Source organism: Charadrius vociferus, unplaced genomic scaffold (assembly GCF_000708025.1).
Source record: "Charadrius vociferus isolate BGI_N301 unplaced genomic scaffold, ASM70802v2 scaffold90, whole genome shotgun sequence".
Taxonomy (NCBI): domain Eukaryota; kingdom Metazoa; phylum Chordata; class Aves; order Charadriiformes; family Charadriidae; genus Charadrius; species Charadrius vociferus.
This window is the reverse complement of record NW_009647222.1, coordinates 9,257,373-9,282,928: the sequence shown is the minus strand read 5'-3', so window position 1 is coordinate 9,282,928 and position 25,556 is coordinate 9,257,373. Positions and strand designations below refer to the sequence as shown.

General features: G+C 39.3%; 1 protein-coding gene across 1 annotated transcript in view; it reads left to right on the top strand.

The window, feature by feature from the left end:
- SCUBE1 (signal peptide, CUB domain, EGF-like 1) overlaps positions 1-25,556 on the top strand; it is a 215,308-nt gene that overhangs the window by 48,117 nt on the left and 141,635 nt on the right. The window contains exon 4 of the mRNA XM_009879702.1: positions 9,331-9,465. Coding sequence (XP_009878004.1) covers positions 9,331-9,465 — 135 coding nt within the window. The remainder of the gene's footprint in view (positions 1-9,330; positions 9,466-25,556) is intronic.

Here is a 25,556-nt window from a genome sequence, read left to right as displayed (position 1 = left end):
ACTCTTTTTTTTCAGTACTTATTAGGCTTTGAAGGGATCCCTGGCTCAGCCTGTTCATGACTGCACATTGCAAAAATGTGAAAACTCATTCTTGTGCTCTGAAATGATGTGGATATCCTGGGTATGGGCTGAGTTTTGCTTGGAGCGTTTGAATTTGAAATCAGAACTCAAAGAAGAACTCCAGGAAACTGAGCTCCAAATAAAAAGGTTCCAACAAGTGTCCACTTCGTAATTTCACACAGGCTACATGTCTGAGTGGGGCTTCAGGGACTTCAAGTTGCAGAATTTGTCAGTGGACGGTCAGTCCCTTTTCCTTAACATGTAAATACTTTTCCCTCTGACTTAAGAGTCTGTACAACCAACATCAGATACCTTAGAGTAAAAGGTAAGAAGGCTTTTAGTGGAATAAGTTGCCCATAGAAAGCTCTGCATGACTCTTGTCATTTACAGATTAACTTGTGCATGAAACAGGAGGTTTTCTCTCTTCTATGTGTATTTAACTTATCTAATGTAACTGCAAAGTGAGTACATGAATTAGCTTTATATATTGGACGCTGATAACAGAAGACCAGGACTCGTAAGTACTTTGATTTAAGAAAAAATGCACACTATTATATAGCTGTTGTAGAAAACTATTTATGTCTTCCCAGGTGCTGATGAAAAGAATATACAGCTCTGGTGAATTTCATGGGGAAGGAGGGATTAGGCAGCTGTTTGTTTTGATTTATTTTGGGTACTTTGTTTATTTGTTTGTTACACTACCATACCAGCTCCAAACTTATTAAATTAATCCTTTCTTTATGTAGTTATGACATTCCTGAAGTCATTTTTTTTGACCACTGTTGCTTTTCATTGGTAATTCCCAGCACTCTTACTGATCAAGGCAATGCTGATCTCTCTTTGTAAGAGATGTGTGTGGCTGATGGTGTTCATCTGTTGAGTTGCATAATGCTAACACAATTTACTGCAGCTTACATCTACTAATGGGCAGCTGCTGCTCAGCTGGTGCACAGGTGTCCAAGTGTTTTCTAAGGCTGTTTTCTTAAAACTAGGTAGTCAAAAAACCCAACCAACCAATCCAGCTTGTACTGTATAACACAGCACAACTAGTCTGAATGGTAAGCAAGTATTGCCATTCCATATATTAAAAAAAAAAAAGTTTACTCGAAGATCTTGAATATTTTTCAGGTATTTCTGTCAAGAGAAATCAGATAAAATACTTGTTCTAAACACTGCTTTTTGTGTTACTGACGTTTAGGAGAGTGGAAATGCTGAGCTAGTTTCCCGGTGGCATAAATGCCCATTTGCCCAAACATTTTGTGCCAAATGAAGCATTCATTCACTGAAAGTGTACCTACTGAAACTATTCAGAAACTGAGGTTGCATTTACAAAATGCTTTTCCCCACTGGAGACACTTTCAGGAAAATGTAATTGTTTTGATATGACTTACAGGAGCAATTTCAGTGCTTCCAAAACATTTTCAGCATTTTCCTTTTCCCCAGAATTTTAATGTGTAGATATGTGCCTGACTAAGCCAGTGTTTCTCAACTCTTGATACAGTTATCTTTTCAGTGCGTTGAAGGTTGTGCTTCAGACTGTCTTGTTTCTTCCACTTTTCATGGACATCAAGTATTATCAATATAGAGAGTAAGAATGACTTCATAGCCTACTGGATGCTGCAATGCTTAGTTTTAAATCCCTCATCTGAATCTAGAGTCCCCTAACTGTGTTACTCATAGATAACAAAGAAAATCATGAATCTAGCCATTTCCTTGGCTTTTTTTACCACAGGTCTGTAACAAAATGCTTCATGTTGTGTAGACCTGGAAAATGTTACCAACTTGAAATGAAAATATTGTTTCATTTTTTCATGTTAAGTTAAATGCTTTGACCTACAGCAAAATATTTTTCATTTTTGTAAGAAAAAATTAAAATAAACAAACAAAAAGCAGGTTTTGGTTAACCCAAACTATATTTTTCTGATCCTGGCAGGGTTTAATAAGTAGATGTAAAAGGAAGCAGGTATAAGCAGTAGTTATCTTGGAAGAAGCATACAGAATATTGCTTCAGTTGAGCCTACAGCAGTTAATGGTGCTCCAGAGAAAGCCCAGGGGTAAGACAAAGTAAGGGACATTGTGATAGTAGACTGGATAATTTGCTCAATTTGTCCCAAATTTTTCCTTAGGTTGTTCAGGACTGCTGCTTGTTTGCATCTGTCATTAACTTCCCTCCTTCTAGTTTATGGAGGATTGTTAATCCAGCATTGCAACGTGGAGTGCCCTACATGCAGCTAGACACCAGTGGGAACTGCAAGCTTATTGCTAGTGGGGCCGGGGCTGTCTGAGCCTCACAGTAAGAGCCTCAGGCCAAGCTGGAGACTGCTGGCATTCCCCAGACAGTGGCACTGTCGATGAAACGATCCAGGATCAAATTCATACAAAATTGTTTTAAAACCCTGTATCAGAAGAATGGATAGCTTATTAAAAAATAATTGATTGGGAACTTTGTGTTTAGGCTTTGTTGTCAGAAGGCCACCATGTGCATATGTCTGTCTGAAAAACAGAGGTGATTACCAAGTGAGAGGATAGAAGCTACAACTAAGATGTCACATTAAGGGGCCTGGATGTTTGTTTTGGAAATGCTAAAAGCTGCGAAAAAGGTTTTGGTGTCTTAAACTGACCGACAGTGGTGCCCAGTTGTTTAAGAAAAGAATAAACAAGTGACGTCAAGAGACTTGAACTCAGTGCAACATTCACGCAATGTCCGTGGGGCTGTTTACTTCATCTTAGCAAATGGGCAAGCATCACATGCAGCAGTTGAGCCCTGGCGTTAAGTGAACATTTCCTATGCTATACATAGCAAAGAAGTCTGTTGTAGCTGAACTTACACTGTGTTTGTGTAGTGTGAAATTTAGGGAATTCCACTGTATGTCACAAAATAGCTATAGAAAAAAGATTTTAAGCATTTCTTTTCAAGTTGCGCATATCTATAATGGTGCGGACAAACAAGAAGCCTAGTCAGTGGGTATTAAGGTGACAGGTGATTGTAGCCCATTAAGAGATGGGATTCTCCAGGACAGATGGGCATCAATTTAGGTGCTGTGTCCTTGCACGTAAGAAAAGAGTGGTTCTAGGGATCAGTTCATTGATCATTTTAGAATGATTTTAGTGTTCATCACCCAAGAGCATTTTTGTGATTAGTACGTCATGTTTCTCTTCTGTAAAATGTGCTTTATTTTTCAGGGAAAGGTAATCTTTTGCACTTTTCTTTTTTTTTTTTTTTTTTTTTTTTTAATGTCTACTCCACTAAGCATTCACTGCTGTAGGATCTGGGTTTTTTGCAAGGGGATGTCATCTTAGCAAGGACTGTAGTGAAGTTTTCTGCAACTGTGGTAGTGAATGAAGTACTGGATGCAAGGGTGTGGTGTTTTTTTTTCCTTTTCTTCACCACATTTTTCAGTTTCTGAAAGAAGGGGACAAAAAGCAGAATTCTACCCTTATGTGCAAATAGTAGAAAATTTGGGCCCAGGTTTTAAATTCTTGGTGAAGTCTGATTTCAGATATCCTGGAGATATGAATGCTGTCTACGCAGGTAGTGGTATCTCTTTCTTGTAGTATTTCCCTTTGTATGCTCATATAAAGTTGGTCTAAGAAAGATGGTTTAGCAGCTATTTCAATTAGCAATGATTCCTGTTTCCATGGCCCCCTCAGCTGATGCAACGTATCACCCTCCCTACCTTGACAGCTTGTTGACTACTTGTATGACCATTCCAGCAGGAACACCTGCCTACAACCTCTAATCTGATACCGCTTCCTTCACTCCTACGTGCCAGATTTACTCTTTGGGCTTCCACAGCGATCTTGAAATCGGATCTTCCAAGACGCCCACTCCAATAGAGCATCATGGTACTTGGAGGGAATGGAATAGAGAAGTGAGAAGAACATGTGCCAAATGTTGCTGTCATTAAGGTTAACTTCTATAAATGAGCACTTTTTGTTTTAAACATGATATACTGAAGTAATTTGAATTGTGTCTGTAATTATCGTATTTGTGTATTGCTGTGCTTCAGGGCTCAAAATAGATGGGGTAGGCAGTATGAGGCTGAGGGGGAACTGTAAGATCAAGAATGAATTTTTACTGTTTTGCAGAATAATGGGATTAGGGGGCATTCATTCAGACTTTGAAACAGCATGTTTGAAAAAAACAAAAGAGGATGTCTTTCTTGTGTAACTCATTTAAATTGCAGAAGTAATTGCCCCATCATGTTGGGTTCAGAAGAGATTAGACAAATTCATACAGGAAAGATCCAGCAGTGACAATGGTCTAGCTTGTGATTTAGGAAGGTTAATAGGTATGTGATTGCTGAAAGCTGGGAGAGCATGCCAGCAATGGTTCTGTCCTAACTCTACAGTCTTCTGAGTATCAACTACAGGGCAGTGTCAAAGAGAGGATGCTGGGCTAGATGTTCTTTTGGTATAAGAATAACTATGACTATAGTAAATCCAGGAATGTGATTATTTTTTTTTTTTTTTAATGAGACTTTCAGCCAGCTTTCTGACCAGAAATATTCAGAATATAATGATTTTAAAATTGAATATAATGATTTTAAAATTTTAAAGTCAGGCGCTCATATTTTCCGAGTTTGTGGTTGTTAATTGTTTCTCTTACAAATAAAGGATATCCTCAGTGGTGTTTTGTTGCTAACATTTGAGGAAAGTCTGCAGTATTGCTAGCAGTAGTTCATGTCTCTATCATGAAGTTTTGCACTGGTAAAATAGGCGTCTTAGAGAAATCTTCCAAAAGCTTCAAAGGGCTCAGAGAAAAACTAGCAGGATCAGCTCCCTGAATCATGAGTCAAAGTCCTCTTTTTAGAAGTCTCCAAATAATCTTAATTCTATAGTAAGTGAATGGTACTGTGGCTCCCAAATGTTTTGGAGACCTTGAAGATGAGACTCAGATTTCTGAGGGGCTTAGGTGCTTATGAAAATGCTGACATGAAAGGAAAATGTCAGAAGGAAGGAAGAGAAGATCATGGGAGGAAGTAGACAGTGGACATACTGTTCTTGACATTGACTCTGTGTAGCATTTCCACTTTTGTATCTTCCTGCTTGTGGTTTTGGTTTCAGGTACCCTTAGCAGACCTTTCTCCCTTGATGGTGTCCAAACAGGATGCTCAATCAGAGTAGCTTCTTTAAGCTAAATACTGCGGGAAGCTCTGAGCCAGATCAGGGTGAAATACCAGTGGAGCTAGTTTAAAAAGGCCATCAGATAAATTAAATGAGAAACTGAAAGCATTTGTTTATTTAATAAATAAAACATCCATCTTTATCAACTGTAATGTTTCCTACCCTTTGATACTGTTCCACACTACCGCTCTTTAGAGGATCTCATCTTACCAAGATACAGAACACAAGTTTGATTATGTGAAGGCAGTGGGCCAAAAAGCTAGAGGTCTTATGCAAATTCAGAAATGCATTAGTTTGCATAATGCTGCTAATGTATAGATATATCTATGTATGTATGTATGTATATATGCATCCATTATCTCTCTTTCTCTTCTCAAAGATAATTCTCCTTTCCCAGCCTCTCCCAGAGCTGGCTCTTCCCTTATTCCTTGTTGTCCTTGATGATGACTGTCTGATTTGAAGTCCAGGCCTTTACCACCCTGGAAATATAGGTTTGTCACTCTGGTCTGAACTCTGTATAAGCGATTCTAGCTCTTTTGCTGATTGTTATCTTAACTATTTATTTGTGCTGGTAAGGGGTAGTTAAGGACTGTGGAAGCTGAGTTAATTTTAGATGCTTCCATCAGGGAGTGTCTTTGGTAGACAGAATCACAGGACAGTTCTTTGTGATGAGTGTTACAGAGAATGGCTTAAGGACATGTATTTACTTGCTCCTAGTTTTTCTTCTCTTTTTGAGGATGAGGGTTGGAGCAGCCATGTGGGATAACCGTCTGAGCTCGGCTCAGGTGAGAACCTTTTTCCATCATTTTGTGAGCTTGGATTGTGTAGGTTTGCTGAAACCTTGCTCCAGCTTCCACCCTGGGGTCATCAGTAGGATTTTGAGGCTCAGCTGTCCTGTAAGCAGTAGATAATGTACTCTAGGAATCAGCAGTCGCGTGGTGAGGCCAAGCTGGATGAAAGAATTTTCGCTGGATAAGGAGCCCAGGACATGGATTTTAATTTCAATGCACCAGTTTGAAGGAAGGGAGACCTGCACCTGCTGCCATGGGGCTGCTGCCCTCAGGAAGGCAGCCCTGGTCCTGGGTAGGATGACCAGGGGCTGATTTTGTGCAGAAGTTTGCCAAAGAAGACATGTCTGTTTGCTCTAAAAAAAAAAAAAAAAAAAAAATCATTTTTATAAAGAGTAGAGTAATAAAGAAAGTGAGATTTGTATTTGTGCTCAATAAACTCAAAAGTTTTAAAATGGGTTTAGTTGGGGCTTAGATTAGATGTGAAGGATTAGAGTGAAGGAATTTTACATCCTTAGTGACTTTTTCCCTGTTATCTAGAATTAGGCTCTGGGGTGCAGGTCTCCAGCAGGTGTAAACTGTCACATAGAGTGCCAACAATTAAAACTCCTGAGGATCCACCCTCAGTTTTTCAAAACAGCAGCCTGGTTTGACATGTAGAGCCTCCAAAACTGGAGCCAGAAGAGCTTTATTGAAAACCTGGCTATTATTTTGGTGTTTACACGGAACCTAATCTCTAGAAAATCTGGTCCAAAATGCAATCTCACATATGCTGCATTGCCGATGTTTACACATTCAGCTGGGTAACTTGATCTGCGTTGAATGAGGGTTACACAAACAATGAAAGAAAGAAAAAGCCTCTTTGGCAGATATTTCATTTGTGAGCTTTGAAAAAATTCAAATACACGAAGGAATTATTCTGCCAGATCTACCAAAGCTTGAGCTCATTGGAGTCAATGGAGTTCTCTCTTCTAATTTCAGAAGACATTTTTACCCCATTCTCTAAACTGGGTTAGTAATAGGCTGCTCATAAAGTGACTTCATTGGAAAGAAAGTTTACCAAGTAAATATTTTCCAGGCAGCCATGTCCAATAGATTGCTTGGTATGGTGGATAATAAGCAATACTGCCTTTTAAAATGGCAGTAATACAAAGTGCTCCAAAAAGCCTGATCCTAGTAGGACAGGCCTGAGAAGAGAAAATGTTAATCCTACATCACCAGGCCAAGTATTATTGGAAGGCATGTAGTATGGAGATGGAGACACAGTACTCCTAGATCCCAGCTGCTCCCTTTCTTCAACGCCTTCTCTTCATAAATGCATATTACAATAATTTTGAGGCAAGTAATTGAAAACAATTAGAAGAAATTCCTCATAGTAAAACTTTTAAAAGAGTTTAAATTGTAATAACTTTTATTCTAGCCTATGGATTTTGGGCTTCGTGGTAAATTGAGCTGTCTCTTTACGGAAGTGGTAAATCACCAGCATTTGCTCTCAGGAGCAGAAAGAAAATGTTTATAAATCATTGCATTTGTTTCAGATTATTCATCAGAGCTGGAAGGCAATTGTTCAAGTTGCTTTATGATACTATAAACAGAACACTGGGAAGGCTGTGTACTTTGTAGCAAAATTTTGGGGTTTGTACATGTAACAACTGATACTTTTTCCTTCAGTAAGTGTTCAGCTAATCTTCCAGGGAGGAGGATCTAGATTCCAGTATGCTGTTTTGAAGGAACTAGTTTGAGTTAGCACTAATAGGGCAGCAAGGCCTGCTGACTCACAGAGGAAGAGTCTCACAAAGTTGTCTTATTTATCTTTTCTTCTTATACTGCTATAGGCAAGGAAAGTCTTCACTTCTTTTCCTATGCCCTCCCAAACTACTCTGATGGGGTTATGAAAAGGTTCAAATCTGGAAGAGGGTAAGAACTGAGGACAGGGAGGATCTTGATACAGAAAATTTGAGGCAATAGTGCTTCACATTTCCTGGTAAATAGAAAAAGGAGAAGGACTGTCTACACACTTGCATTGTAGTTCAAGAGAGGAGACTGCCTGGTTTCCCTGGGTACTGCTATAATTACCCTTGAGCTTTTTGTCTCGAAAGAGCTACAATTTCTGTCACATAAAGCGCAGGCAGCACACTAGCACAAACAGCAATAGCAGGCATAGCCAAGCAAGCTACCAGAACTAGCCGGTGTTCCAGCATTAGTTACCAGCTGAGTTTCTCCAGCATTTCAGAGCTTCCTGGCCTTGCCTGCAAGAGTACTGGCAAATGCAGCTTGGTTTTACCTTAGTGTATTGTGGCCAGTCCTGGAGGAATTAATTAATTAAAAACTCAAAGAGCAGTGCCAGCTCTTCTGAAGTTTTGAATATTGTGGATCATTTAGCTTTGTTGTGGTTCCCCCCCTACGCCACCCCCAAAAATAAAATGAAAGCAAAACAAACACCAACTCGTTTGCTGACATGTTGGCAAATACTGTGAAATAACTAACTGGTTGCAGAGTCTCCATAAAAATGGAAAACATGTATTTTTTTCAGATGGCAAGTTGCTTTTGTCCAAAGAAGAGACAGAAAATGGATATGATACACCTTTTATGAGCAAAATGGGAGACTTGCAAGGTTGAATGTGGGACGGGTATCTTTTAGTGGCGGTGGTTTCCCAAAGCTGAAATGTATGTCTCTGTTAAACACAACAGCATAAAAACTTTTATACCAAAGAGAGGTGATGGGGGTAGGCAGGGACCCTCAAAACAGCCAGTAGCTAATGCTGCCTTTGTGGTTTTATATATTTGCCTATTAAAATGACAATACAGACATGGAACATTTAGGTTTAAGAAGCCTTCTTTTCATTAAACAACATTAAACAAACTGACAAAGTAGGGGGTTATGACTCCAGTAATTGAAACATGCTGTTCTGTTCAAGACCAGAACTCTATAAAGACTCTTTTCACCCAGTAATGCCCTTTGTGTTTGCCTGCTACCCCTGCTAGAAATTACTGTAGGCCTGAAGTATGTCTTTCCAAGTGGAGTGGGAATGACAGAGTGCAACACCACACTTGGCAGATGGGGTCACAGCCTTTTTAGGACGTTAACATTCATTGTGCGTTGGAAATCAATTTGCAGCCCTGAATGCATGGAGACTTAGCTGGACTCCCCTCCCCACTGTTTTTTTATGTTAACTTTAAACCTGGGATGCAGGAAAAAGAATTAGATGGATTAATTTGGATTAGCTCTGATGGGGTTTGGGTAGTTTTCATTAGCTTAATTTACAGTGTGCCTTTTTGTGGATCCCTTGCTCTTCTAGAAGTATGTTCTGAACCTGTACATTACCTTGCATTTGTTTTTCCTTCTCTCTTCTAGATGTTGATGAGTGTCAGGATAACAATGGAGGGTGCCAGCAGATTTGTGTAAATACTATGGGAAGCTATGAATGTCAGTGCAAAGAGGGCTTTTTTCTGAGTGATAACCAGCACACCTGCATTCATCGCTCCATTGGTAAGTTTTCAGTGTGTAAACTGTGCTCTTTAGGATAACTGTGTTCAATCAGAAATGCAGAAACTGTTTGGGGAATTTTTTTTATCCCAGAGCTCTGAAAATCATTTCACTGGCTGGTTGGAATTGATTGATTCCTCTGCTACCCAAACTTGTAGCAGAGCCATAAATAAGAGAGGGGAAAAGGTTTTAGTTTGACATAGAAATTATACATGAGTCAAACATCAGGCTCTTTGGGCAGGCAGAGGCAGATTTTCAAATGGCAGCTTTCTGCTTCTGAGTTTCTAAGACTTCAAAAATTCTTGTTTATTTATTTTATAATAGTTCACCTGTCTTCCACCTTAGAAAGCATGGTATCTTGAATCAAAATGAACAGCTTGTTGCTTCTGGAAGTTATACAGGCTATGTTTTTTTTTGCCAGGCATGTAGCTCATTGCTTCATTGCAGACTGGTGATGGCTGATACTATATTGACACAGCATTTTTTTTTGGTTCAGTACCCTGTCCAGGGTGGATTAGAAAACTGCTTCTCTGTTGCCTATACACTAGCAGTAGAAACAAGGAATCCCTGCAAAACTGTGATCCTTGTCTGCTGCTGATTTTGACTAGAACAAGCAGCTCTTCCTTTTCTATACGTGTCAGACATGGAAGACAAGTTTGAGTGGAAAGGGAGAAAAGAAAACAGCATAGCTATAAATCTTTGCAATTAAGTGGACTCTTTGTGTGTTCATTCAGACTTCTGGTGACCCTGGCAGCAATGGGAATATATGCTAGCAGACTCATTTACCGATAGGCAATACAGAATGACAAAGTAGCAAGATGAGTCTGGTGATCAACAATGTAAGCAAGCTGTAAATTTCAACAAGCCACACAAATGGTTCTGAACTATTTTAAGTCACTAAAATTAAGCAGAAATACCTACTGAACATAGAGAGTGAGTTTAGTCACTCTGTTGACAAGAAAGCAAAATGTTGTAGTGTAACATCTCAGAAATGTAAATGTATTTTGGGCACTGTGTGTCTGCTTACACAGAATTATAAAGACAAATAGTAATTTTGATTTTCATAAGTGTGAATCTCTGGAGTATATTCACAGGTCCACGTTTTAGCATGATTATTAAGTTTTAAGTGATTGAGGTATTTTGATTATGACAAGAACATATAATTAAGGTCCATCAACCAGTGCATTTTAAAGGTTGTTACCTAATAAGTTTTTAGTCATTCTTTTCAACATAAATTGGTCAAATTTCTGTCCAGCGTAAAGTAACCCTGACACAAAGATATCCAACAGAGCAAGGAATAGTAGCTGGAGGCTTAATGAAAACCACTTGCAGAGTACTGCAATACAATCATTATTTCAATTTGCACATTATAAAAATTCCCAGCTGTAATAAAAGAGAATTTAGTTACCTGAGATGGGAACTAATGAAATAAATGAAAAATGAGACTCTAAAGGCAAAAGTTTCTTCTAAGGAAAAGATTTATTGAGGGAAAAGGGTAAATTTTTATGACAAAGAGGGTTCCTAGTTTGCCGGAAGGACTGGGATTTGAAGGTTGACTGCTGTATGCACATAATAAATATGCATGGGAACCATATATTTGTGCTAACTTGTTTACAAAGAAAATGTCATATAAGACATGGATGTTTAATTTGAAGCAACATCTTCAATTTTTTTTAGATCTGAAAAAATCAAGCAACCTACCAAATAGACAGATGGTGATTGTAAAGTGTTTTATGAACAAACGGTTTGTAGCTTTTCAAAAATAAAGTGCCAATTTACAGTACCAGCAAACATTACACTGTAGTGCCATGATCCCTCACAGAAATACATCAGGTGGGTATCCTGGAGGAAGGAAATGAGATGAAATGATCTCTTTCAGTTGTCAAAGGTGACTGAACTGCAAATAGTAAACATGTCTGGTGAGAAAGTAAATGGCTTTTTTAATAACTGTGTTTACTCACTTTCATCTGTCTCACTTGTAAGCACCTCTACAGAAACTGTTGGAATGCAAAAATATGCATCAACATATTTAGCCAGAACTGTGCCTAGGGCTAGATTGTGTCTATACCTCTGTTGGTAAACAAGGCTGAAGTGGACAAAGGCACACCACACAGCCAGCATTGCAGTCCAAACACAAAGGCGCTGACTTGCCAAAGCCCTTTAGCAAGCTTGTTGACTTTGAGCATAATAAGATCCATTAATTGCAGTGGGATTACTTTTCTGTCTCTGAAAAATGCATGTGCAGTCACACAGTCTTGGTGTCCTTGACATTACCTAGTGTCTTCAAGGACTCAGCTAGTCTAAAACAATCAACTACAAGGTTCTTCATGCAGGTTGCTGCCACCTTTTCCCTCCTGTTTTCAAGTGCATTGGGAAAAGGGGAGAAGCATTGCAAGGTGCTTAGAATTTACTTGGAATTGGGATGAGTTCAGAATGCAGGGAGCAGTACCAAGCCTAAGCATTGCCCTGTCTGCAGGCCCAGCTCACCTGCATCGACCGTCAGGAAGGATGGTGCTGATCATGCTCTTTGAGCTCATCAGCACATTCAAGTGATGTGGTAGTTTCAGAGTTGAAAAAGAGCATTGGATATTCTTTTGGGGATTAAAAAGAGGAAGGAATATAACCCTTTTTGCACTAACCAGACTAGGGAAAAGTATCTTCTGGTATGAGGCACCCTCCTTAAAGTTGTTGGCTGCTGTGCGAATTTCCTCAGCTTCCAGAGATGCACTGTGCCTGTCCCAGTGTTTTGGGGGTGTATTGTACCACCATGCTCCTACCCACAAGCTGTGATTAAAAGCCACACTGGACTTCATAGTAGGGGCTTTTAATATCATCCTTATGTCCCAAATGATGTGTTTGCTTACCATCTAGAATCGTTCTTCTTATTTCCTGTGGACAAAAAGGATTAATGATTCACAGAGAAATATGGATTTTATACCAATGGGAGGCCAGGCTGACATTAAAGTCAGGGCAAACCCTGGTTTCTCAGTGTTTGCTTTGTTTCATTGCCTTCATTATAGGCCTACTTATTTTGTGTGTTTAAGCTCAGTATCTTTTGGGAAGATACTAAGCCCAGTAAAACTTACCTCATTTATTTTTGCATAAAAATTTCTCTTTGCTGAGTGAGATGTCAGTAGTAGTTTACTCACAATAATGATGATAATGACGGGGCGAGAGAATGGGAGGGATAGTGGATTGTAAAAGATGTAGAGAACTTAACCGTTGTTTATCTTAGTACCTCTTAATTGCAATAGTAGGTGCGAAGACTGTGAATTATACCAGAGACAATGTTTGTTTGTTTCCTCATGACTTAAAAAGAAACCAGAATGAAACAGCTGTTACTGTATCATCTCCAGCTCCAGAGGGAGCATGTGTTTAATAAATGTGGAGATTAGTATTGCACACTACAGCTGTGACTGAGTCAGGTGAGTGGGTTACAGCATGTTTTTCCATAATTTGATGATAAGTCAAAAGCCCCAATTTAGCAAAGCCTCTGGGCGCATCCTTAAAGTCCTAGTGATAGCAAAGTTGATTAAAAATCTGAATTGGGCTTAAAAAGCATCAAAATAGAGTTTAGCTATCAGCTATAGTTAATAGCTATGTCTTTATCTCCGCTGAAGTTTGAAGTGATCAGAATGAAGGGTACGGTGTGTCCCATTTGCATTACAACTGTGCAAGGTATTGTGGTCAGGAGCCCTGGCTACAAACTGCCTCACCAACCTAAATTCTCAGCTGAAGCCTTAGAGAAAGCCATTGCTGTCCCACCTCCAGAGGGCAAGTCTCCTAAAGCACAAAGGTTGTTTGCTTACAAGCCAGCTATTTCGTAAGTTCTATGGCTAGGAAGACTTCTGTCATTTTCGATTCCATCCCCTGACTGTCTACCTAAAGCATGGTTATATTAGTGGTCCTATATCTGCTAATCATTTGCTGATAATGTTTTTATACAGCTAGTACCAAGTAAACTAAAAAGGCAGGTGCAATTAGGAGCGGTAATTTTAAGCGGAGACAAGAAGAGGTGGAGAAGTACCAGGCTATAGAAGGCTGGAAATTATGATGGTCTGGTCAAATGGTGGAAAAGCTTTTAACACGGTTGTCACTATCATTTTCAAGCCTGTTAAAAAAACATTTGGCAAGGAAATGCTTTTTCACTTCCCCTTATCCCGTTTTCCTTATGTTCTTAGCAAAGTTAGGGAGTTTGACATAAAGTCAAGCTACCACAACTTAGCAAATCCCTGTGCTACAAACAGAGTCTCAAAAACCAGCTTGTCTCTTTCTGCACTAAAAGTGTAACAGTTTAGTCCTAGAGGAAAGGGAAACATGCTAAGCCAAGTTGTCTCGCATTTGTCATGGGCTAAGTGGGCTTCTGAAATGGCTTGCCATGCTTGTGCTGATACGTAGTAACTTGCTAAACTTGATTATATGTTTAAACCCTTGTTAACTCTGGAGTAGTAGCATAGGAGTCCTTCGGTCAGCTGATATCAAACTACCTCTTGTTCTGAGGATTATAAAAACACCTTCCTTCATTTTTTTCATTCTTACTTTCCGTGATTTATTTGTATTTCTTACCTGTTTTCTTAGTTCAGTGGGATTTTATAGCAGTAGAATAATGTATTAGGACTCCCTGGGAGGAAGAGTGATCCCAGGTCAGTACAGGAAAGGTTACAGGTTGGGATTCTGGACTTTATTCCCATCTCTGGTGTTGGTGCCCTGTGGGACTCTGGGCAAGAAGGTTATTGTGACTCAGAATTTCTGCAAAGCACTTTAGAGGACAGAGGTGCTTTTTCTACAGAAAGCACAATAATCTATTCATATTTAGATTACTGTGGAAGGGTGACTTTAAATAATTAAGTGTTGCCAGCACCGTTCCAGACTTTATGAAGTACAACGTTTCTCATCTCAACTATGACAGCTCTTTCATGATGATGTAACCAGTTAAATTACCCTATTACTTGAATATACTTTGCCATAGCTACCCTGAGTACAGGCATCCCATTCACTGGAGCAGAACAGTTCTACTTGTCCTTTTAAATTAGAATCCTAATATGATTGTAAAGAAATATATGTAAAGTAAATTTTAAGGAAATCAATTAATGTGCTTTCAGGTAACATAATAAGAAAACCTTTCAGGCAGCATAAGTTTTATCTGGACAAACATACTGTGATCTTGGAAGCTTTTTTGTAAAACTGCACACAGTATGACCTCAGTGTAATAGAAACTTGCCTGTTTATACAGTCCCATGATACATTTTGAATAAATAGTTCAATTGATTATCTTTCACAGAATATAGTATACAGAATGGATCCAGGAAAAAAAGGCTTAATAAACCATTTTAAATCTCATTGTGCCCTGTTAGAAGTGTGTAACTTTTTAAAACTGTGTATAACCCACAAAAATTATTGTGCTTTGGTTTCAGGGATTCTTATTTGCTTCAGCAGCCTTGTGAAGGGCATCTCACATTTGCTTTCTCCATTCCTCTGCAATGGAAGGAGTTTGTAATTTGTCTCAAGGGGAAATGCAATGGGGGAAAAGACCTGGTATAAGTAAAAAATAATCCCTGTTTGGCCTGATCTCTCTCCTCTCATATATCAGTGATTTGTCATCATTAGGACTAGTAAAGTTACACTGGTATAAAACTAGTTTAAGTGTAAGCAGACTTAAATTCAGCTATGAGAGGAAGCAGTAATCATAATCATAAAAACAATACCAGGTGAAAGTTTAGGACTATATGTGAGAGTAAGTAGTCTCAGAATCACAAAACAGCCCAGGTTGGAAGGGACCTGGTCATCTGGTCCAACCTTTTGTGGGAAAGGGAGCCCTAGATGAGAATATCAAGTGCCCTGTCTAGTCACATCTTGAAAGCTGCCAGCAATGGGGACTCTACCGTATCACTGGGGAGGTTGTTCCAGTGCATGATTGCTCTCACTGTAAAAAATTTCCTTCTTATGTCAAGAAAAAACCTATCCTGGTGCAACTTGTACCCCATTGCCCTTTGTCTTCTCTCTGTGGTTCCTTGTGAAAAGAGAGCCTTCATCCTCTTTGTAGCTGCCCTTTAAGTACTATCCAAATAAAACCAAGTCTATCCAAATAAAACTGTAAAAGCAGAGTTTTAAGTATCGAAATTGTCAGTAGTTTTTTTTTGTTGTAGGGTTTTTTCCTCAGCTTTCACATTAAGGCCTTCAATAAACGTCAGCTTAGATGGTGACTGCTTAGGATGACATAGAATTGGAGGCAAAGCCACATCACTTTTGGTTTACAAAAATATTAAATGCATCTAAAACTTGAGGCTGCAATCTTCCTTTTATAGTTAAGAAAACCGAGGTGTTAATGTTACAGTATTGTCTAAAGCTCTTGTGACTGCATCTGAACTGCAGGATAGATTCACTCCATTAGAGCAGTTGCAGTCCTGTTCCTTAGAGCAGTCCAGATGGAAACCAGGATGTGAGGAAATGATATAGGATATGAAATCAAGATAGAGTATCGGTATATCCCAAGTTACAGAGTTAAATGCAACCAACTCTGCTTGGCTGTAGGCCCTTGTTGAATTCTTAGGGACCAATTCAGACCCGTATCATACTTATACTCAACAAAATATGAAGTCTCTACATATTCTACATTAGTTTCAGAGCTCACGTGCTGTCTGAAGGAAAAATATTGTGCTTCAAAATTTTCTGTGACTTTGAATTAGGTTTAATTCAGAAAGAAAACCAAATTTTTTTGAGTAATCAATACTCTCTGCTGCTTTGCTTCAGCTAAGATTGAATGCACTAGTAAACCAACCGGTTAGCAGGATGCAATGGTGGTGAGTTCATTGAAACTTGAGGGAGAAATCTCCCAACACTCAGAAACAATAGCAGATTGCCAGATTTTGCCAAAATCTGGGATTGAATTCTAAGTGCATTGTGTAGAAGCTCTCCTCTAACAGGTCCCAGATTTAAGTGCACTGATCAGAACAGACATAAATGTTTTAAAAATAAAATAATACTAAAAAATTAAAGCCTAAATGTACTAGGAAATGTCGACTGGCAAGTAATGTAACTTGCATACAGTGCTTGAACAGTAGTAAAAGTAGATACACAGTTGTACATGACTAAGTGATAAACTAGGACATGCAGATAATTTCTCAGTGAGCCAGAATCGCAAATAGTTTAATGGTAGGGTAGTTGTTTCTGCATGGCTCCATTGCCAATGCCTTTTGGTATGGAAAGGATGAAACTAAAAGGGTAGAAGTGTGTAAGAAATAATGAAGCTGGAGATGCAAAGAAGTGCGTCTTGGAAAGAGCAGCTGTTTGAAACACCCTGCTGCAGCATGACAGCCAGCCAGCTTGCCAGGGGGAGCAGGGAATTTGTAAGTCAGATCAAAAATCTCTCCACACCTGTGTGACAGAAAGTGCAGCGAACAGTCTGTAGCTCAGCAGCTAGCTGACTGGCAGTGCTGACAAGATGGGAAAGCTATATGCACAAATGGGAAAACACACTGGAAAGTAGTACATTAAAAAAAAAATTAAAGAGAGAAAATATGCAAAGGGGGCTTTCACACTCAATCATTCAATAGCATTGGAAGTGAACCAATGTTCTGTTCATACTGGCTGCTCTGGATATAGCAGGATTATACTAAATAAAAGAACTGACATGTTTTTTAAAGGCCTCTAACATCCAGTTGACTGAAACATCAGGTGAGAAAGATCTGGGAAGAATATTAAGCAAGAGCGTACTGGGAAAAAGCTTGCATTCACATATGCACACAACAAATGGACTCTGTTTTAAGTATACCACATGCTGTATGATGTGTCTCTCTCATACCATCAGGGATACAATGATGAATTCAGGGCCTGCTCTGAATACTGTGTAAAGACGCTCAGCATCTTTCATACCTACTGTAGTCACTGTAGGTCTCTGTGTGCGTCTCGTATTTTTCACTATGCAGAGAAATCAGCCACAGACTGTGTTGCAGGCACTGTTCATCTTTTCTGCCATTCATGACAAATGTCAAAGATGTGATCCAGCAGGAACTCTCTAGAGGCCAATGCTGCATGGTTTTTTGGCTATAAACCAGTAGGAATTCAAGATATGAATGCCAAATACCTGTTCATATGTACTGTTACCCTCCTGTATATGGTATGCATACTATGCATTTAATGAGTTCTGTTAATTATTCAATTCTGTGTAATTATGTTTGAGGTTGCTCTGAGCTATTGTGAAATAATTTAGAAGTTAATGAAAATAAGAAGGAAGATGCTTGCATTTAATAGCCGTGTATATTTTCAAGCCTAAGAATACTTGCATGCTCTGTTAAGCTTTATATCTTAGAAGTATCTGGGTCATAAAAATGTTGGGTTTGTTACTTTTCTTGATGGTATTTTGAATATTTTGTACTTGAGCACCAGTAAAGAATGGGGCCAGATTGCGTGAGACCTCATACAAACTGGGAAAATTTACAGCCTAAGTAAACAAGGCAAACATAGGGCAGAGGACAACACAAAACACATAGTCTCTGTGAATGCTTTCATGGCAGAAACATCGTAGTAGCACCACGAGATATTTTTTAAGAGGGGACACAAAGGAAGAAGGGAGTGAGACAAGGCTGTGTCAGGCAAACAGAAAATAAGAGAAGGAGGGAGAGAGACAGCCAGCCAAGTGGGAATGAGGTGAAGTGGAGGAGAATAGATTGAAGAAGAAAAGAAGGGTGTGAAACAGGTAGCACAAGGCAAAATCTATACTTCTTTGCCTCCTTAATTCCCTGGCTCACTAACGCCGTTTCTTTTCACTGTCTCATAGTTTTCTTTCCATTTAGCTAATTCCTCTCCTGTATAAACCACAGTATAGTCATAGTATAATCAAACTGCAGCAGTGTCTTTGAAAACTAATGTTTTTCTCAGTGGAATGGGTCAAGTGCTGAGATTGCAAAGCCAATCCACAATCATGCGCAAGTGATCAGGATGGTACCCTTATAAGGGTTCCCCTCCTTTGCTTTTCCCAGGAGTCAAGAAGTACAGAAACAGAGGCATTAAGTATAACAGAGACGAACATCGTGTGCTGTTGGAGTTAGCCTCTGAACTATGTTCACCATTGATAAGAGCATTGAGCTTGTGCAGTGAATCAGTTTGTGCTTTTTGTGCATGATGCGTAGTATGATTGAGCACTTTCAAAAGGCTCTTCCTGACTTACCAGTGCTGAGAAGCTGCAAATAATCTTTCTTCTCTTGTTCCAACATAAGGATTCATCTTTGAGTAAAAGCAACAGCACTTTTGTCCCTCTTTCATATGGAGCACCTCCTTTAAAAGTTCTTCTCTGTGTTTATAGCTGACAAAATCACTGTACACTCAGTGTAAGCCAATAGTATCCAGTACGGTGTACTGCAAGCATTGTGTTACATTGGTGATTTACCAGAGTTGGCAGGTTTTCTGCCTACAGTTAACATGGGCTGAGGATAATATAATAGCTGCTATCTTCAATCCATTTCAAACTGCAAAGTACTAGACAGGCCAAAACTAAGAGCCTACTTACTCATACAGTAATTTTTGAAATAAATTCATGTGATCAATGTTGGCATTTCAGTATTTAATGTAATGAGAATTGGTTATTTAAACTGACATTTGTTTGGAATGCTACAAATGCCAAGATAGGCAAGCAGCAATGTGAATGGTTCTTATGCTGTGCATTTCTCATTCTGCCTGCTTCAGAACTGAACTCCTAGTTATTTGTTCTTTCAATCACTAATTCACTAGAGGATGACGCAGGAGTCTACAAAAACTACATTAGGGCTTTAAACCCCCTCTGAAGTAGGAGCTATTATGCCATGCGCTGTAGGTTACAGACATGGGAAGCAGAAAAGTTAAATAATTTGCCTAGGGTTATGCAGGAAGGCTGTAGAAATCCCAGGAGCTTTCCAGAAACGCTGTGAAGGAATCATTTGAAAGAGCATGCAGTTTAATTGATACTATATTGATATCACCAAATCTGTTTTGTAAAACTGAGTATCTGTTTTTATGTATGCTCCTACTAGGAACGGAATGCAGATACCCTGAACCCCATTCTTTTGGTCTGTTGTTTAATTCCTGTCTTTCATTCCCTTTGCACTTTAACATCAGTGATTGATGAATTACATGTACGTGTTTAGAGATCAAAGTGTAGCACAGGGAACCAGGTGGATAACAGTGCATTTTGCAAATCCTGTCCCCTCCTGCCTTTCCTCCCTACACTTTTTGTTCTGTTTGTTCTCTATTGGTTCACTGTTGTAAACTGAACAATTTCAGATGGTGCCAGCAGCTTGACTTCTTACTGACATTCAGGACTCTCTGCACTGTGCCCTTGTTCTCAGAAGGCAGCCACATTGACACTGGGAATGTGTAGATTCTGAAAATTAAGGTTGAATACAACTACCTGAACAGGTCAATCAAATGTTGTCAACATTACTTTTGAAAGAAGTGTATTTTTCCATTAAACCAAATTTTGTTCTCTGAAGTAGCTGCATAATAATAATAATTATGTATATATATAAAAAATCATATTAAAAAACAAACATCAAAACTCTGAAACCTTTAGACCTGCAGGTATTGTCCTTGGCACTATATGGCAGCGGTGGTTAGGCAGCCTCATCTGTCTCCATAGGCAGCTGTTGTATTACACCATAGCATGAATATCCATGAAGTCCCCTTATTGAGAGGAGAGACTATGCACTTAGTACAAGAAACAGCTCAAGCATGAAGCCCGATTTGCCAGGTGAAGGAGCATACTCCTGGTAACGTTTCTGAATCGCCTGTTTCCTTTCACAGGTGAAATATTTCAGTGTTGGGGGAGCTTTCCAGGAAAAGGCCAAACAAAACAAAAAAAGGGTCCTGCCAGCTCTGCCGAAGGGCGGCATTCAAGCTGTGCTTGCGGTGAGACCGGCCTGCCCTGCCCTTACGTTCAGCTGCATGTCTGCATGCTCTTCTCCAGTACTGTGTTTCTGCTTCTCGCCTCTCCAGACAAAATGCTTTCAGAACTCCCTCTAAGCTTCCAGGAAAAGCTATCATTTGGCCTAAGTGCTTCCTTAATGGACATTTAATTACTCTGCTGTAACTGGAGTCTGAAAAACATATAATTAAAAAAAAGCCTGTAAGAAGCTTCTTTAAACCAGGATTTGGGGAGCAATACTTTCCCAGCCTAATCTGTGTCTCTCTCTTGAATCCTGAATAGTACATTTACCTGGAGATTTATTTTGAAAAGCCTTTCTGTGTAGATCTCACCATGACTTTTTAACGTTTGGCTAAGTTACCATTTGTCTTCAGCTGGCATTAGTTGAAAATACCTTGTGCTGTTCAATCTTCTGAGAATTCACAGAAAGAGATAGTGAGCTGTCATTCCTGTGCTATCTCTCAGAGAAGCTGACCACTTATCAGCCAAATGAACTCAGAATTAATCTGGAGGATTACCCGTCAGGAGCTTACTGAAATGTTCAATGAAACCCCATGGTAGAGTAAAATGCCAGAAAAACAATACAATCAAAAGAACAGCAATGGTAATTCTGAATAGTTAGATCCTTTAAAAGTAGAGCCTTGATGGGAGCAGGAAAGCCCCCTTGTGTATTTTATGTTGTTCTCATTAGTTTCATGCAAGAGGGACATTATTGGTTAAAGGAATATTCCTGTTGTCCAGACTGTGGATATGTTTTTCAACCCATTTCTGAGGCTTTCTGGACCTAGTGTAAATGGTGCCACTTCTGAGTGTCCATCGAATTCACTTCTTGCTATTAGCTATCAAGTGCCCAAACCCAGAATGTAAATATATCTCTAAGCACTCAAAAGTTTATTTATGTGTCATTTGGTTAAATATTTTATGGGGTTGTTTTGTTTCTTTCTTTCCTTCCTCTGAAAACACCTGTAAAGGCCTAATTTTCTCTTAGTGTTTACTATGACTCACTTCGTGGAGATACTTCTGTGCTGACCTATACTAAGTTGAGCTATCTCAAAAACAACATTGTGGTCAGAAATGTAGCTGTGTTAAATGACATCCCATTTTTCCTGTTCCATTTTAATTCTCTCCTTGGACTTCCACAGTCTATTTACAAGCAGAAACAGGATTTCCTTGCTTTCCAATATGATCTGGTATTGGAAAAACACTGCCATTTTTTTCTGCTTACCTTGCCTGCTGACAAATATGCCCAAATTAAAATCCATATTCAGTGTTTAGCTGATGCTTTTCATCAAAGTATAGAAATCAAATAGTTGCTTATCAAGAACAATTCTATTTCTTCATGTTCGCCCTTGCACAGCAATATCGACTGCACTCTATTTACTGTCTCAAAGTCTTGTTGACCTCTTGCAAACAGCTCATAGCTTCCAAAGGATTTTCTTGACCTTTCTTTTCTTAGATCGTTAGGCCAGGGATGGCTACAAACCAGATATGCTGCTAGTGGATGTCATACTTATTTTTGTGTTCAGCTCTGCCTTGCTTTTTTTTAAAAAATGGAATACCAGTTAGGTATATACATGGTGACTAGCATGGAATAATATAGCTTTGTTAGACCGTGAAATCTGTAGAGGCTAAAGACTGCTCCAGTCACAGCTGTAGTGTTCTCTCTGAAGTGGAGATGACGTGCAAGTCTAATCAAACTGGTTCAGAAGTCTACAAACTCCCAGCAGTTTCAGTAGGATTTGAACCAGCATCAGGAGACTGTGAATATCTGCTAACTAAAGAGACTGAATCAGAAGGTGATGCAAATTATGATTATTTCTTTGGGTTACACCATTGCACAGGTAAAGAAAGTTGTGAATAACTGTACTACCATCATAAACTTTTCACTTTCTGTGGAAGACCTTAGCAAACCATTTCACTAATCTATAGGACAAAAGTGTCTCTAGGACCTACACAGAACTTTCAGAAAGAGAGTAAAAAGTGCGAGAAAGAAACCAATATGTGATAAGTAGATTAAAGGCAGTTCAGTACTGAAGAATATGCTTGCAGGGCATAGTCTATTAATCTCAAACGCTACTAATGCTAGTTATTGTAGTAAGAAGTCAGTACACACTGTAGCAGAGCAATAGACAGGTGCTGAGGTAGTCACTTTGGCACAGAAGAGAGCCTGCTCATTCTGCGATGAAGAAACTATTCTGCAATGACAAATAAGCCTCAATGCATGTAAAAAACACTGGATGTTTTTCACCCTGAATGTGCCAGCAGAGCATATAGACTTCTGAGACAAGCAGGTTCTTCCACTTTCACACCACTATTGCCCTATAAACATTTCATTCATTTCTGAAGTACTACTTGCAGATTAGGCTTCCACTTATTGTGTTGGTGATAGCATTTAGTCTTAAATGGCTAATAACATAGGACTGCTATTTCAGGTGCCTCCGCATGAAATCTGATGCTGAATGCCCCAGAAAAAAATTAACCGTTTGTGACAGGAATGGGATCAGATTTGCTGCTGTGTGGAAAATGTGTTTGCCTACATGCCCACTGTGTCTGTGTTTGGTGCTAGTTGTAGCATTTGAACAGAGAAGCAAGAGGATTATTTTGGTGAGTGTAAATACTAATGATAGTAAAAAGAGAAATTATAACTGTGCTTTAAAGTGGTCCTCTTGGTAATGTTCTTGCTCAGATAACAAAGGATTTTGTTGCCTGAGGTCTCTGGAAAATGGTTTTTGAATGCTTTAATGGTGTGGTCTGAGCAAATCTTGATAGCAGGTAACTTTTATCAAGTGGCAATATATTCATCATCTCCATTCTACACCCATCTTTCCCCAGCACCTCTCACTTTTCCCCTGACCTAGACCCTGCAATGTCACCTTCCAGACAGTGAATCACTCATCTCTCTCCCTTGTGCCCCCACCAAATCTTATCATCACTCTTGCTTGAACCCTGACATTTGATTTTGTAAGCTAGGGTTGCTGCATGTCTCAGGATGGCGTTTTATTCAGATTCCTTCTCTGAGGAAAACTCAGGGAAAACAGAGCAACATATTCCTGTTTCCACAGAATGACAAACTTATCTTCCCATAAAAGTAAAACCAGTAAAAAGTTTGGATGCTTATTCATAGCTAAATGACCCTTTCATATTGCAGATATGCTGGACTCTTACAATGCTTAGGAAGCAATATGTAATACCACCAATGCATGTGTATTTAAAATTTGTATATACAAATACATATGCATTTTGTAAATACATTTTCCTAAGCTGTCTTTCAGTGTAGCTGCTGTGACCCCACTCCTTGCCTGCTATACCCAAGGGAGGCAGCGTTGATTTTGTTGTCTGGGTTTTGTACGGTTTTTTTGAAAGCAAGGGAGAGGCTTATGCCTACGTTGCATTTTACTTTAATGTATGGGCAGGCTTTCAGGCCTTTGTTGTTGGGACTATTCATGTGCTTAAGTGTTTTGCTGGATTGAAGCCACAGAGCAGTTAATGAATTAGTGCACATACTAGCGTATAGCATTTTATTTCTTCTTTCCAGACAGTTTGCATTTCCAGGATTTGTATAGGATATAGGGTGACCAGCAGCCTGTTTTCTTTATATATGAAATTGTATGTAAAAATGTCTTCCATCGCCTTTTGATAGATGAATTTTCTTCCCCTTTTCTTCCCATCCAAACTCTGTTCCCAGAAGAAAAAGTGTATGTGGTGGCCATTATTGCTGTACTTTCTTCTCTTCTGTGAAAGTGGCAATGTATGAATGTATTTTCCTCATGGTATGTCCCAGACAGTGTTACAAACAGAATTTAGCTGCCAAATAATTAGAGTGATAGTGACAACAGGTATTCAATGCCGGCTGACAGAAGGTTCTCTGAAAGCATTTGCCTAATTCTGTGCTTCCAGCTTGGAATATGGGAGAGTAGTTTTGCATCTCTTTGGCAAATTTCTCCTATGGAATGAAATTTCAACAGTGACGTTTGAATTGGGAAAACACAACTTATTAGGCAGCAGATGAGTTCTCATTTTGCCAAATTATTTGTGATCTATGTTGATACGTCTTCTTTAGTAGCAAATTGACCAGGCGAGCTGAGTATCTCCACTCTTCCACTGGCACTGCTTTGTGTGGAGTGTGCTGTCAGTCACCAGCCCATTTGTGTCACAGCTGTGTTGGGTCCTGGTTTGCACTTTTGATTAATATTTGGTGGCTTTCTCAATGCAAGGTCATGCTCCAATAGAGCTAATAGCACCAGAGTTCCACCACTTTGCAGAAAGCAGTGCTGCTTACTGCATCTTAGCTTGCATGTTGATACTATTTTCTTCCTGCTAGGCCTTTCTCTGTCCTGCATCATGATGCTGTCTCTAATGCTTGGTTGCATTAACTTTGAAGTCCTGTGTGGACTAGGGGACTAGTAGACCAGCAGTAACTGTGTTTTCTCACAGTACTGCTTCTGAGGTAGTTGGCTATTTTTTAATGGAGCACCTTTCATCCTGAAGTATCCCAGGGTGCTTTACAGATGTGATCCTAGGAAATGCCATTACCTCTGGAGAGAGATGCTTGAAGACATGGAGAATATGGGATGCATGTATGGTGTGCTCTGGGTTTTACTGGAAGCAAATGGTAATACTCCTAGGAGCAAGGAACATTAGAATCAAGTGAACAAAAGGAGGAGCTAGGGATTGTTTCCCTTCACCTTCTCTCTGAAAAAGAATTGGAACGCATTAAGATAGAGACAGGTGGAGGCAAAAGTCTTAGGTTTGATGTTGCATAGAGTGGATATGCTAACGAGCAACAACAGTCAAAGAGCGAACAGCAGATGGACTCATTCCTTAGAGTGCAAACTGTCATGGAGAGAAATAAGGACAGAGGGGTTTATATAGAAAGCAAAATTGCAAGTGGTAGCTACTCTGTAGGTAGAGAGGAAAACTGGAGTGATAATTCACAAGGGATATTATGACAGAAGAAAGTTCGCAATGCAGTAGCTGTTGGCCAACATTACATTAATTCATGAGTTGGACTCAATGGTCCTTATGGGTTCCTTCCAACTTGAGATGTTATGATTCTGTGATGAAGGGAATTAGCAAGAAAACCAACACAAAGAGGGAGGACAACTCAGGAAGATGTAACTGGATTTGGGTCAGAGAATAACAGAAGAAAACAGGGTGAGTGATGTTAAAGGAATAGGGCTAAGAGGAAGAATTCCAGATC